This window comes from Seriola aureovittata, chromosome 13, assembly GCF_021018895.1.
Source record: "Seriola aureovittata isolate HTS-2021-v1 ecotype China chromosome 13, ASM2101889v1, whole genome shotgun sequence".
NCBI classification, from domain to species: domain Eukaryota; kingdom Metazoa; phylum Chordata; class Actinopteri; order Carangiformes; family Carangidae; genus Seriola; species Seriola aureovittata.
This window is the reverse complement of record NC_079376.1, coordinates 6,954,605-6,968,132: the sequence shown is the minus strand read 5'-3', so window position 1 is coordinate 6,968,132 and position 13,528 is coordinate 6,954,605. Positions and strand designations below refer to the sequence as shown.

Below are 13,528 nucleotides of genomic sequence, written 5' to 3'. Positions count from 1 at the left end.
GGTTTATTGAAAAAATAATAATACCCCTTTGACCCAGCATGAACAACCAACAGTGTGTTCATCTCCCCAAACAAACCAGAATTATGAACCAGCATAAACAGTCTAAAATGATAATAGATTCAAAACTGTTTCAATTAAAGCGATGTGGTTATGTACTCATGGACTAACAAATGTTATAATCTACCAGATTTAAACTTCTGAATGTTCTGACAACACACACGTACAAAGCTGTTACGTACATTTAATAGATTAATTTTAATAATTAAATAGGCAATATTTCAATGCACAACATTTACAGACTTAAAGTATTGCTGAAGGAAAAGGGTGTACAGTTCTGCTTGTGTGTATCAACTGCTAAAGTTAAAGAAATAAGTAGATGTAAGAGCATATTAGATAATACAGCAAAGAACAGTTAAGAGCTTCTTTTCATGAACAGAATATAAATGCCTCTGTTGGATATTCTCAGCAAGGTCAAAGAAAAAGGAATTACAATGATGAGAAAAAGATGACAAAAGTCAAAGAGATAGCAAGTGGAAACAACATGTTGCAATGAGTACGTTGGTGGTTGGTTCCCAGGTTTGTTCATGTCTTTTTAATTTTTTCTTTTCAGCGGTTGGCCTTTTTCAAACCGTGGCCCATGAGGCAAGCAAACACTGTCAGCACCATCTTGGGTTTCACCTCGACCAAATCATCAGGCAAGGCGTAAACACGAGCTCCGATCTTACGGGCCAATGAGATCGCGTACCTGGGAGAGGAATGGGAAGAGAGAGGAGTTGAGAGGAGATGATGATCAAGTGACAAATACAAAGTGGTGGGAAAAGGGGAACAAAACCAGCTGAAATGTTTGATTTTTACTTGGCGTTGTTGAGTTTATCTTCATCCTTCAGCACTCCTTTCTCTCCTCGCTTCACCATGTCCCACTTGACAGTACCGGGAGCGATGGCATCAATCAGGTCGATTACTGGCAGACTGGTGCTGATCAGTTTGTCCTGCAGAGAACAGGAAAACCAGGTCAAATGCACATGTAGCCATCTATTTGCACAAATACAATATGCATGTACACACACACACACACACACAAACAACACACACACACACACACACACACACACACACACACACATATACACACACACACACACACCTTGAAGCTGCTGATCTGTGTGTCCTTGCGTTTCTGGCTCAGCATGGTGTTGACCCAGGTGAGGATAATCTGATCTCCAACTTTCTCTCCATCACCCAAATCTGACAAAACCAGCAATGTGTACCTGAAAGACAACAAGCAGAAGCGATAACTGAAACTGTACAAAGATCAGTTGTATTCCAACCAATGAAATAGATGAAAATGGACAATCTCTCTTTCAGAAACAATTTTGACTACGGCAAGTGACATGTCCCGCGGCTGTGGACGGCGCATGTACCTCCTCATCAGCTGCCAGACCAGTGCCAGGGTGTGCATGTGGCTCCCCTCGTTCAGGTTTTCTCCTCCAATGCCAACCAGAGAGAAGTGAGCTACATCCCGGCCCAGCTCCACAGCATAGTTACAGTTCTCCAGCTTGAACATGTGAAAGAATTACACGTCTTTTATTTACCGACAGAAACGTTTTTAATGCATTTCTCTTGTATGTTTGCAGATATCTGTACCTTCTTCATATTTGCTCCCAGGACAGGATAAGGTGGGTTGTTGACTTTCTTCCAGTTCACAGGCACATTAACCTTCTCATGAAGCTGCAGAATCACCAAACCATCACACAGATCCCTGCGAAAGACACACACAGATAAAGTGAGGAGAATCAATTCAGCATCACTAATTCGGATTAACTATGTAATAACTAATTCTAACTTTTTGAAAGTAAACTTCAAAGAGTTACTCATTATTGGGCTTGTACATAAAAAGGTGGGGCTGTTGTCAGGGCGTCTAACACAATTTAACTATATTTTAGAGTCAATGTGATTATATTTGATTACTTTAAGGACAATTAATAATTAAACCATTGCAGGATTCAATACTTCCCACCAGATTCACATGAACTCAAGGACACAGCACATTCACAGTCCTGACAATATCATTTAAATGAATGATTCATTTTAGATTAGGAGGTTAAGTGAAGCTGTGTAATAACATTCAGCTATAACCCTTAACTAAGGCACTTAACTCCCTGCTCAATGTCTAGCAGTAGAATACTACTATTACTATAATAATAATAACCTTTGTTTATATGGCACCATTTGAAGGGAATTAACTTCAAAATAAGAACAAAAAACATATACAGTACATTAAAAAAAATAAAATAAATAAAAGCCCATTTGTTAAAAACCAATCTTTAGTATAGTATTAAAAGAGGATGCTGATGTTGCTCACCTGATTTCTGAGTCGCACGGATAACAAAAGTCCTACTACCCTCTGTCTGCTAGCCTCATTACTGGTTATACTGGGCAGCTCAGGTATAAAGAGGTACAGTAACTGTAGGAATGTCAAGTATACATCCCCTTCCCTGATAGGATTAATCACATTGCTGTGTAACCGATGACATACCAGTACAGGTGGTTGACATACGGAGAGACGCCCAGAGAGTTGATCCAGTTGCGAAATGTTTTTTCCTCTCTGGACTCAGCTGGAAATACAGGAAGATGTGACAAATATAATCATGTTCTCTACCAGCTGTTCCCATACAGCTGAGTTCAGCTATAGGTTACATACAGTAAATATAGATTTATGGCTGTTTATAACCTGTCACACCCTGAAACATTACTTTTTATTTCAGATTTTTTATTGGCATGTGAACTGTGTGTCTGGCATCAGTTCCCTGTGTCTTCACATTATGGTACATGCTCTGATCTGAGTGTGTGTCTGAGTGTGTGTGTGTGTCTACATGTCAGTATTTTATGCCTACGTCTGAAACAGATTCAAAACCATGTGATGATACAGCCAGACCATATTGGACTCAACGTTTTGCTCAGTGACACGTGTAATCTCACCCTCTATGTGTACAGTGTCTATGCCGTTGCTGTTGGTCTGAGCTCTCTGCAGAGCAGGATACATGTTGTACAGATTAGCCACAAAGGCCAAGTTGAGTTTGCTGTTTCCAGATGTGACGTCCTGAGGAGAAACAAACTGTCTGCAGTCCAGCCGGGCTGCCTGCTGCAGCATCAGCTCAGCCCTTTGATCCAAATCAGGCTCCTTCACATGCACATGAAACAGACACACATGTAAATGCACAGAAGAGACACTATGTACGCATAATCATAGCAGAGTCCAATAGGGAGGTCACTTCATTTAGTAGTAATTTACATACACTGTATCTGCAGGGTAATAAAACAGAGAGAGATACAAAGATGATTATTATTATTATTATTATTATTATATACTCATTTGTCTGTTTCACAGTTTCACATTTAACATTTGCTCCCTGTGATCTGAAAACCTAACGGAACAAACAGACGTACATGGAGGCCTCTCATGTCGATTTTCCCGCTCATTTTGTAGTCGTTCTCCCCTTGGGAGGCGATCTGGTCCAACAGGTAGAAGTAGGCCCGCGAGTCCTACAGTGGCACAGCACAAGAAGGGATGGATTACACTCATGTCTTTGTATAGTTGAATGTGTGTGTGTGTGTGTGTGTGTGTGTGTGTGTGTGTGTGTGTGTGTGCGTGTTCCGCAGGGCACCTTGATGTCGTCACTGAAGTTGCTGATTGTTTGCGTCCCTGCGTTGTGTAGATGATCGTTGACCCAACGGAGCAGCAGCTCCTCAGGAGAGAGAGACAGTAGATGCTCCAGTTGTTCTCCATCTGTCAGGAGGTTAATGAGACCTGCAGACACACAGAAGTGCAGTTAGTTCACTAATAAAGCAAGAGACTTTCAGTAGAAAATGTTCATAAACTGAGACATTAAAAAAAATAAAATAAATAAAAGCCCATTTGTTAAAAACCAATCTTTAGTATAGTATTAAAAGAGGATGCTGATGTTGCTCACCTGATTTCTGAGTCGCACGGATAACAAAAGTCCTACTACCCTCTGTCTGCTAGCCTCATTACTGGTTATACTGGGCAGCTCAGGTATAAAGAGGTACAGTAACTGTAGGAATGTCAAGTATACATCCCCTTCCCTGATAGGATTAATCACATTGCTGTGTAACCGATGACATACCAGTACAGGTGGTTGACATACGGAGAGACGCCCAGAGAGTTGATCCAGTTGCGAAATGTTTTTTCCTCTCTGGACTCAGCTGGAAATACAGGAAGATGTGACAAATATAATCATGTTCTCTACCAGCTGTTCCCATACAGCTGAGTTCAGCTATAGGTTACATACAGTAAATATAGATTTATGGCTGTTTATAACCTGTCACACCCTGAAACATTACTTTTTATTTCAGATTTTTTATTGGCATGTGAACTGTGTGTCTGGCATCAGTTCCCTGTGTCTTCACATTATGGTACATGCTCTGATCTGAGTGTGTGTCTGAGTGTGTGTGTGTGTCTACATGTCAGTATTTTATGCCTACGTCTGAAACAGATTCAAAACCATGTGATGATACAGCCAGACCATATTGGACTCAACGTTTTGCTCAGTGACACGTGTAATCTCACCCTCTATGTGTACAGTGTCTATGCCGTTGCTGTTGGTCTGAGCTCTCTGCAGAGCAGGATACATGTTGTACAGATTAGCCACAAAGGCCAAGTTGAGTTTGCTGTTTCCAGATGTGACGTCCTGAGGAGAAACAAACTGTCTGCAGTCCAGCCGGGCTGCCTGCTGCAGCATCAGCTCAGCCCTTTGATCCAAATCAGGCTCCTTCACATGCACATGAAACAGACACACATGTAAATGCACAGAAGAGACACTATGTACGCATAATCATAGCAGAGTCCAATAGGGAGGTCACTTCATTTAGTAGTAATTTACATACACTGTATCTGCAGGGTAATAAAACAGAGAGAGATACAAAGATGATTATTATTATTATTATTATTATTATATACTCATTTGTCTGTTTCACAGTTTCACATTTAACATTTGCTCCCTGTGATCTGAAAACCTAACGGAACAAACAGACGTACATGGAGGCCTCTCATGTCGATTTTCCCGCTCATTTTGTAGTCGTTCTCCCCTTGGGAGGCGATCTGGTCCAACAGGTAGAAGTAGGCCCGCGAGTCCTACAGTGGCACAGCACAAGAAGGGATGGATTACACTCATGTCTTTGTATAGTTGAATGTGTGTGTGTGTGTGTGTGTGTGTGTGTGTGTGTGTGTGTGTGTGTGCGTGTTCCGCAGGGCACCTTGATGTCGTCACTGAAGTTGCTGATTGTTTGCGTCCCTGCGTTGTGTAGATGATCGTTGACCCAACGGAGCAGCAGCTCCTCAGGAGAGAGAGACAGTAGATGCTCCAGTTGTTCTCCATCTGTCAGGAGGTTAATGAGACCTGCAGACACACAGAAGTGCAGTTAGTTCACTAATAAAGCAAGAGACTTTCAGTAGAAAATGTTCATAAACTGAGACAATAAAACTCAAATAATAAAAGTAATAATAATAGGGGGTGATATTGATATTGACTGTTGATTGAATTTGTCTTCATATGTTAAATTCAATCATACACACTGTTAGATCTGAGACAGTGGGTCAAGTAAACAGTTGATCGGCAGCAAATTAATCTGCCACAGTTTTGAAGATTAATTGTTCAAATTGTTTCATAATGTGAAGTCGTTGGTTTGGGCTCTGAAAATTTGTGTGTGTGTGTGTGTGTGTGTGTGTGTGTGTGTGTGCTGACCGTCATTCCTGCTGATTTCTATATCAGCAAACAGGCCAACTTTGATAATCTGCCACAGCAGTCCCAGGACCAGATGGGGTTTCCCAGCCATCAGATCATGGGCGTCGATGCTCACCACCGTGCAGCCGATTGCTGAGGCCGAGTTCAGAGCCAGGACCAGATTCTCCTACAAAAGCAAACGAATCGTTCCTTTTCCATCAAAGTTAGAAATTATTTTAAAGCCAAACTGCAGCACTGTTGCAACTTCCGTTATTGTAACAGCTCAGCAGAAACAAAGACTGCAGCCTGAATCCTCCAAATAATAACTAACTTATTTGAGCTGCAGCACTCTCAAAACTCAAACTCCGAACTAAAGAAAAGGCCAAATATGTAAGACTACGCTTCCTTCCATTACTTCTCCACAGAGGAGGCAATTACAGAATTACAGGAGATATAAAACAATATGAAAAAGCAGAAGCATGCAGTAAAAAGTTAATATATTACAAGCTCTTTCTGCACTGCCCAGCATTACTGAATAACCAGTCTTTTGTCTTAAAGATGTACACTTACTGTAGCTGTTATTCTCTTGGCTAAAAGTTGTACCAGGAAGACGAGACTTCATTACATTACATTAAATTAGAGTCACAGGAATTGTATAGTTAAATGCCAAATTAAACCAAATAAATTAAAAGTAGTGGAAAATAAATAAATAAATTTAGTTGTACTGTACCTAAATGTAATTTTGAGTTACTTTTCTTGTGTACTTCTATTTTTTACGTGACTAAATTTATTTTCACATTTCTATATTTATCTGCTGGAGTTAGTGGTTTCTCTGCAGATCAAGAATTCACACACAAAACATAATTATCAGATCGAATATGGTGCATTTTAATAGATTAAACTGCCTAACAGTATGTAAACAAGCGATACCTAAAAGCAGCTACGAGATTAAAATGCTGCTTTCGTGTTAATACATCAATATTAATAATAATGCAAGTACTTTATGACTTTTTTGTTTAACACAATTATTGTCAATTTGCCAGTTCTTCTTTTGCAAACCTCTTTATTTGTATCTTACGATGCATGGCAATTTTCAGTAGTAGTTCAGCAGTACTTGCAATGTATGGATGTTGTGGGTAAACACTATACTAGCTACCACTCACTGTCATTTTGAAGGTGGTGAGTTTCTTCGTGTTGATGACTCTTTCGTCGATCGTGTCGGGCTGAGACAGGTTGATCATTTTGCTGAAAGAGAACAAGGAGGGTGTGGAAAAGAGAACACGTGAGGACTGGAGTGAGTCAGTGACATGATTTTGCTGACTCTAATTGAAGAATGAAGTAATCCTCCCTCTGTGATACGCCTCGGTCAAATGGTCAAATGTACTATGTCGATCATGTGCGCAAAGAAAATGAAAGAGGAGTGAACCACTGTAAAAGCTACAATAAAATGGGATCACACCATTCCTGCTTTAACCTTTGTTGCCACATAAAGGACTAAAATGGTCATCCTAGCTGTGTGGCAGTGTACGTCCACAATGAAATGTATTAAGAGTAAACATGAAAAACTCATGTTTTTCATCTTTATTTTTAATCATTCATTGGAATCAATAAAATGGCAGAGAGGATATTTGTTGTAACACTAATATTGAATCTCAGTGTGTGCGTGTGTGTGTTACCATAACAGGATGCCATCGCGGACAGAAGTGAAGAGGCTTTCATCGTTGGGGTTCATGGGCAGCAGATGTTCGCAGTCTGCTTCTTTTGCCAAAGCTTTGTTGATCCAGTTGACAAAAGCCACCTTCTCCTCATCTAAACACACATACACACGCGCACACACACACACACACACACACACACACACACACACACACACACACACACACACACACACACACACACACACACACACAAACACACACATTAGGATGCACTAGAGCTACTTCATTAGTAGATTGACAGAAAATGAATCCACAACTATTTTGTTAATTCTTTAATCGCCATTTTTAAAGCAGAAATGAATCCACTGGTTCCATCTTCTCGAGATTTGCTGCTTTTCTTTATTTCATATGATAGCAGGTTGTAAATCTCTGGGTTATAGATTATTGGTCAGACAGAACAAGTCATCTGCGGATGCCACTGTGGCCTCCAGGGAATAGTAATCGCCTTTTTTTTTTTTTTACTATTTTCTTTTTACTCATTTCTAATGTTTAATAGACAAAACAATGGTTAATAAAACCTGGTTAATACAAATCCTTCAGCTGCAAGTGCTGTCTGGGTTTTTCAAGATCACTGACTATTTATTTTCCAGAATAATGTATGAATGTATGAGCACATGAGTGTCAATAGCAAATGTGGTAATTATGAAAGTATTACTAACACACACGACAGATACTCTCTCTCACCAGAGTAGGAGTGCTGCGTTCCCTCGCTGGAGATTCTCGATGTTCCTCCAAAGGATCGGATCCCATCTCTCCTTGTGATGGTTTTCCTGAACGTCTCACTGAACTCCTTACTCTTCAGCTCCTGGTAGATCTGAACAGGAACAGGGCTGTGTAACTCGCTGTGTGTGATTGGATGTATGAGTCTGCGTATTTTGCTCTCAGCGTGTTTATCAGAACTTACAGAAACAAATTCCTCAAAGTTGATCTTCTCGTCCTTGTTGGTGTCTCCAGCTATGAAGGTCTCGATGATCTCTCGCACCTTGTAGCCCGGCAGGGAGAAACTCGCTTGTCTGAACAGCTCCTGAAGCTCAAAGTCACTCACGTAGCCGCTATTATCAATATCTGAACACAAGCAGACACGCAGAGGAGCGCAGACACAGTAAGTCAACTAGCTTCACATATATCAATCAGAAACTTATGATACTTATAATACTTATTTGTAAACATAGTCCATAGATGATAAGAGCAAAGACAAACAAATGTCTTTATTAATGGGTCTTTAATTTCCTATTAATTTCCTAATGGTTTCCAGGAAAGAGCTATATGTAATTTGGTACTCATTAAAGAGAGAATAAAGAATAATATTTGAGTTTAATTAGTTATGTTGAGTTTATAAACAGCTATTGTGAACTTTGTTCTCCATATATGTTGAATTTATGCCCACACATCACTGCATATTCACGTGAGCCACATGTGCACTGGCCAAGACTGGACATTATTTATTACATCCTTCGAACTCATTTCTCACATATTTGCTATATAAATCATGAAATCTCACAGGTGACTTCGGCTTTCTGCTCATGCAATGCTCACACAAATAAACGATGCCATACTTAAAGCTGTCAAGCTCACAACATGATGACATGGACAGAATCTCTGTCTGTTTCATGCATGTCATCTGTAAATCATGTAGTAATGTTTAGTTGATATGCTTTATTTATATTACTGACAGCATCTGTTTTGTAATCATGCACTTAGGATGAGTATCTGATAATGAGCTGGAAATGTCTCATTATTGCATATGAAAATACCTTACACACACACACACACACACACACAGAAAGTACATATGCTCAACACCCTGAGCAATAAAAATCTCTTGCATAAGATAATCGCCTGCTTTATGGGTTGGCTGTAAAATTTTTGCTTTGGTCACAATTCTCCTCAATTCAATGATGGCGTCAGGTTAGGTGTGTGTGTGTGTGTGTGTGTGTGTGTGTGTGAGTGTGAGTGTGATACTGACCAATTTTATTAAAGGCGTCTCTGAGATCTTCCAGGTCCTCTCGGGAAATCTGTGTGATATGATTCTCCATCGTAGTTTCTTCTTTGTGTACCTGAAGCACGCACACACACACACACACACACACACACACGCACAGTTTTGGATCATACTGGACACAAAGTGGAAGCTTTCAGCCATATAGTGTGAGAAAGGGGGCAGGCTTTATTTTAATGGCACAAAGGTACATATTTACTATAGATGTAGAGACTTAAAATCATTCAACGTCTGAATATTAACCCAGCTCGACAAGTTAAATGAGACAAAGGCAGAAAAGCAATTTAGAGGTGTCAGGTTATTTAGTGGAATCCGCCATGTGACTTCTCACAGCCAGCAGAGCATTGACATTGCTTTAATTTGCCAACTATTCACACACACATACACACACACCACATGCAGGCACGTTTAAACAACTTATAAGCGCCACATAAAACCTCTGAGGTCTTAGCATTTTAGAATAAAGGATCCTTCTGGTTCTTTTCTCGACTAGGCAACAATGGAGACGTACCTTCATAAGAGCCTGTGTGTCTCCTGTTGGTCCTGGCTTGAGTTAGAAGCCTCTCGGTGCCGATCCCTCTGGCCTGGGCAACAAGAGCGGCGTCTTCCAGAGCTCTGCGAGGCTTCAGACTGGGACAGAGAGGAAGCTGGAGCCTGGAGAGGCTACAGAGCTGGTTATCTCTCCAAGGTGGAGTCACTCAGGTGAGGCACAGAGTGGACCTTTGTCCTGCCTGGACCCTGGGACAGGCGTAGTCTGACAGTTAACATTTAACGCCTCAGCTGTGTCATCATGTTATTGTCTAGAGACGTTCCTCTGTTTGCCCCTTCTGGGCAATTGATTTGCAGTCAAGGTGCATATCTGATTAAATACATTCACCTGTTGTAGGAAGAGCAAAAACAAGACTAAAATGGGATACAAGCCACACTGTGGGGACAAGTGTTACCTTTGTACAGAGCCCATTTCCCCTTGTTTCCACTTGTTATGCTAAGCTAAGCTAACGTGACATGATTCTAGTTTTGTTTTTGTAATAACGTCAAATTTCAATTTGTGTTTTATTGATGCCCATTTTAGTTTATCTGTAGTTTTGATGCGTTTCTTTCCCAATTCCAATTCTGCTATGCATCCATCTTACTTGTAAATTCAATCAGAGTCAGTGTGATAGTTTAGTTCACACCTTCCTTTTACATACAGCTGGAATGTATCTTGCAAAAGTAAAACCTTAGAGTAACAATATAATTCAAACAAATGTAACCAAATGGTCAAAAGCCAATCTAACAAAAGGCGCAAACCTCTCTTCTTCCATAAGTACTGAATAATGAGATTTTACATTTGACTTGTGCATCGCTTCCGCAGGTGCACTTTACCAACCTTTAAAATAAATAACCTTTCAAGTTAACCACAGTTTATCTAAACTGTACCAATGGCAAAAATGAATAATTACCTTTATTAAGAGCAAAACTTATTCGAAATCATTTAACAATTATTCACATATATGATTATTCATTAACTGTAAGACAGATGGGCCTGCTGCCTGTGGGGCTCAGCACAGGGCAGAAGTTTTCCAATAATCATTAGTTAAAGGGACCATTTCAATGAATGAATATAACATTAATAAATAAAATATAATAAATGATAAACCTACTCTGTCTTGTCGTGCTTTTGCAATTTAGTAGAAAAATAGCATTTCAAATGGGATGAGTGTTTTCTATCGTGTCACGACGTCTTTTGTCACTTGTTTTGTAATGGACCGTGCTCGCAGTTTGCATTTCTGTCAAACATGTTTAAAACATGAGGCCTGTGTTCGCCTGTGCAGTCTGCCTCACTGCCACACAATGGCCTGTAACCTGAGGCATGGAGCCAACTGCATCGCTTAGGTTAAACTGCCCCACTTCCCAACAACACTCCCACTTTTCTGCAGCGCTCATTCTTTAGTCCAACACACAGCAGCGCTATACAATTGTAAATTTACTCGTCTATGCCTGTTTTGTTCTATTGTTGTCTCCCCTTTTTTTTTTCTTCTTAAAATCTCACAATGCTCTCCTTAAATCAGTGTCATTCGACCTGCTGGTTTAGGTTAGAAACCTCTCTCTAATATTTTTCATTTTCATATTAAATAATTGTACATTGCGCAGAAAGGCTTTTGAGAATAGCTTGGTAAAACTGTAATGTAAGGATAGAAGAAAAGTAAGGAGCTTACATTCAGTCGCAGGCAGGGTGAGGGGCTTAGAGTCCTGAGCAGGGCCAGTCCAGAGTAGAAAATCAGCTTTCTGAGGACTAGTTTTGGGCCCCTTTTTTCCTTATTCTCCTTTTCCAACCCCTGCTATATACATCCCTCCTTTATTATTAACCCCTTTCTCTCTCAACGTATCCCTTTTTTGCTCCGATCTCCCCTCCTTTTCTCTGTTTTTACCTGTCAACCTCTCCTTTCAGCTCTATCTCTGCTCAAAAAGACACACACAGTCCCATAATCTGCCAAAACCTAGATACAAGACTGTGCAGAATGTTTCCCTTTTGCCTCCGACAAGCTTCCTATAGACATTTTCATAGCTGATCTACAAAGTCATACAATAACTTAATTTTGCCTCCACGCAGCCAAGTGACTCCATCTTTCTATCTCCCCCTCAGGTCTTTTCTTTCTCAGATACCTGATCGGCCCAGTTTCACTCTGTGACTCGGAGGTGCTCTCCGGTTACTCTCTCCTCCTCATCGCCGGCCTCAGGCAAGCGCTCCACCTCCAGCCGTCCATGTACCGGCCGCAGTTTTGGTTTGCAAACCCTGAGCCGGGATCAGCTGTTGGTGTAAAAGTGTAACAGCTGGCCATAGACTTTCTCATAAGCCTCCTGCATTATTCACTGGCACCAGAGAGCACATGTGCAGGAAAGTGAACAGAGTGAAAACATACAGTACATTAATTATGAAATGCAATAATTAAAAATCATGATGGTAAACTACAGCACAGGTTTTTCATAGGCCCTATATGTTATAAACTTATATCTTCATATATCCAGAGGATGCATATATGTGATAATAATGTATCTCCTTATAGGTGACTTATAAGGCAACATCACATTGATATTGGGACATATATGTCCATATATGTGGCTATATGTCCTATATTACTTGTCTGTATGGGGCAGTTGGAGGTGAGATTCATCATACACCCACCTGCATGTCCAGCCCTTGATGCTTTTTTTAAATTCAGCTGTAATGTGAAGACATGGCCACTCGGAGGCAGTGATTGCTCAAGCTGATGTCTGACATTACTGTAAGCTGCTCAGCTGCCGGAGTACAGAGGATCTTCCTGTTATTGTTAGAAAAGTTGACCCAAGTAATGACGATGGAGGTCAAACTGCCGCTGACATGTTGGCGCTGAAACTGAAGCAGACAGGATATGTTTTCCCGACTTAAAAAAAAATCAATCTGTTTTGTAATCAGACATGACTCATTCGTTATGCTAACACATTAATCATCTGATACAAATCATTAGTGATCCAAGTGCATGTGTCTTATTGTAAACCTGGTAGATTGGGTGAAAACATGGAACTATTCCTTACCTTGTATCCTGTTCTTGGCAGGTAAGTTGTTAAAAGCATCCTAGAGAACTTGCCACACCTCTTCTGTGGATTTAGGCTGTCAGTGTCCTCTGTCTCCACATGTGATCCTAGAGTGACTCCATGATGCTGAGGTCAAGGTTGTCATGCTGCAGAATAAACATTAAACTACCAAGCAGTTTGTTAACTAGTTAAAAGCCCATCTGCAATGTTAATGTGTTGGTTACACACTGATGAACCAATGATTATAATGCAGTAGTATAAAATACGATATTCTGAAATAGGCCATTCTGGACAACATGTAGGCTACTTCAACTTTTGCTACTTTAAGTAGGCTAGATATTTTGATGCCAGTACTTACATACTACAGATTTACTTGGTCCAAGTAAAATGTTGAATGCATGATAACTTTCTGCACTGGTGTAGAGTAAAAGTAAAACATCTGGTCTATAGTTTTACCATCATTTCTGCAGATGGCTAATGTTTGTTATTTTTCCCCTCACAAATAAAGTTGCAGT

The 13,528-nt window shown here is 40.3% G+C and overlaps 1 protein-coding gene across 1 annotated transcript; it reads right to left on the bottom strand.

Annotated features, from left to right (window-relative positions):
* Nucleotides 1-236: 236 nt before the first annotated feature.
* LOC130179852 (plastin-1-like) lies at nucleotides 237-13,507 on the bottom strand. Its single transcript, XM_056392949.1, has 22 exons — nucleotides 13,372-13,507; nucleotides 13,014-13,178; nucleotides 12,625-12,834; nucleotides 11,657-12,311; nucleotides 9,970-10,196; nucleotides 9,426-9,516; nucleotides 8,364-8,524; nucleotides 8,144-8,273; nucleotides 7,418-7,550; nucleotides 6,905-6,986; nucleotides 5,763-5,928; nucleotides 5,275-5,417; nucleotides 4,069-4,073; nucleotides 3,666-3,687; nucleotides 3,448-3,543; nucleotides 2,980-3,181; nucleotides 2,537-2,615; nucleotides 1,645-1,759; nucleotides 1,422-1,555; nucleotides 1,145-1,268; nucleotides 856-989; nucleotides 237-745 (listed from the first exon to the last, which is right to left on the bottom strand). The coding sequence occupies exons 5-22, from the start codon at nucleotides 9,973-9,975 to the stop codon at nucleotides 607-609; spliced, it is 1,962 nt and encodes a 653-aa protein (XP_056248924.1). The 5' UTR covers nucleotides 9,976-10,196; nucleotides 11,657-12,311; nucleotides 12,625-12,834; nucleotides 13,014-13,178; nucleotides 13,372-13,507; the 3' UTR covers nucleotides 237-606.
* Between the last annotated feature and the right edge of the window lie 21 nt (nucleotides 13,508-13,528).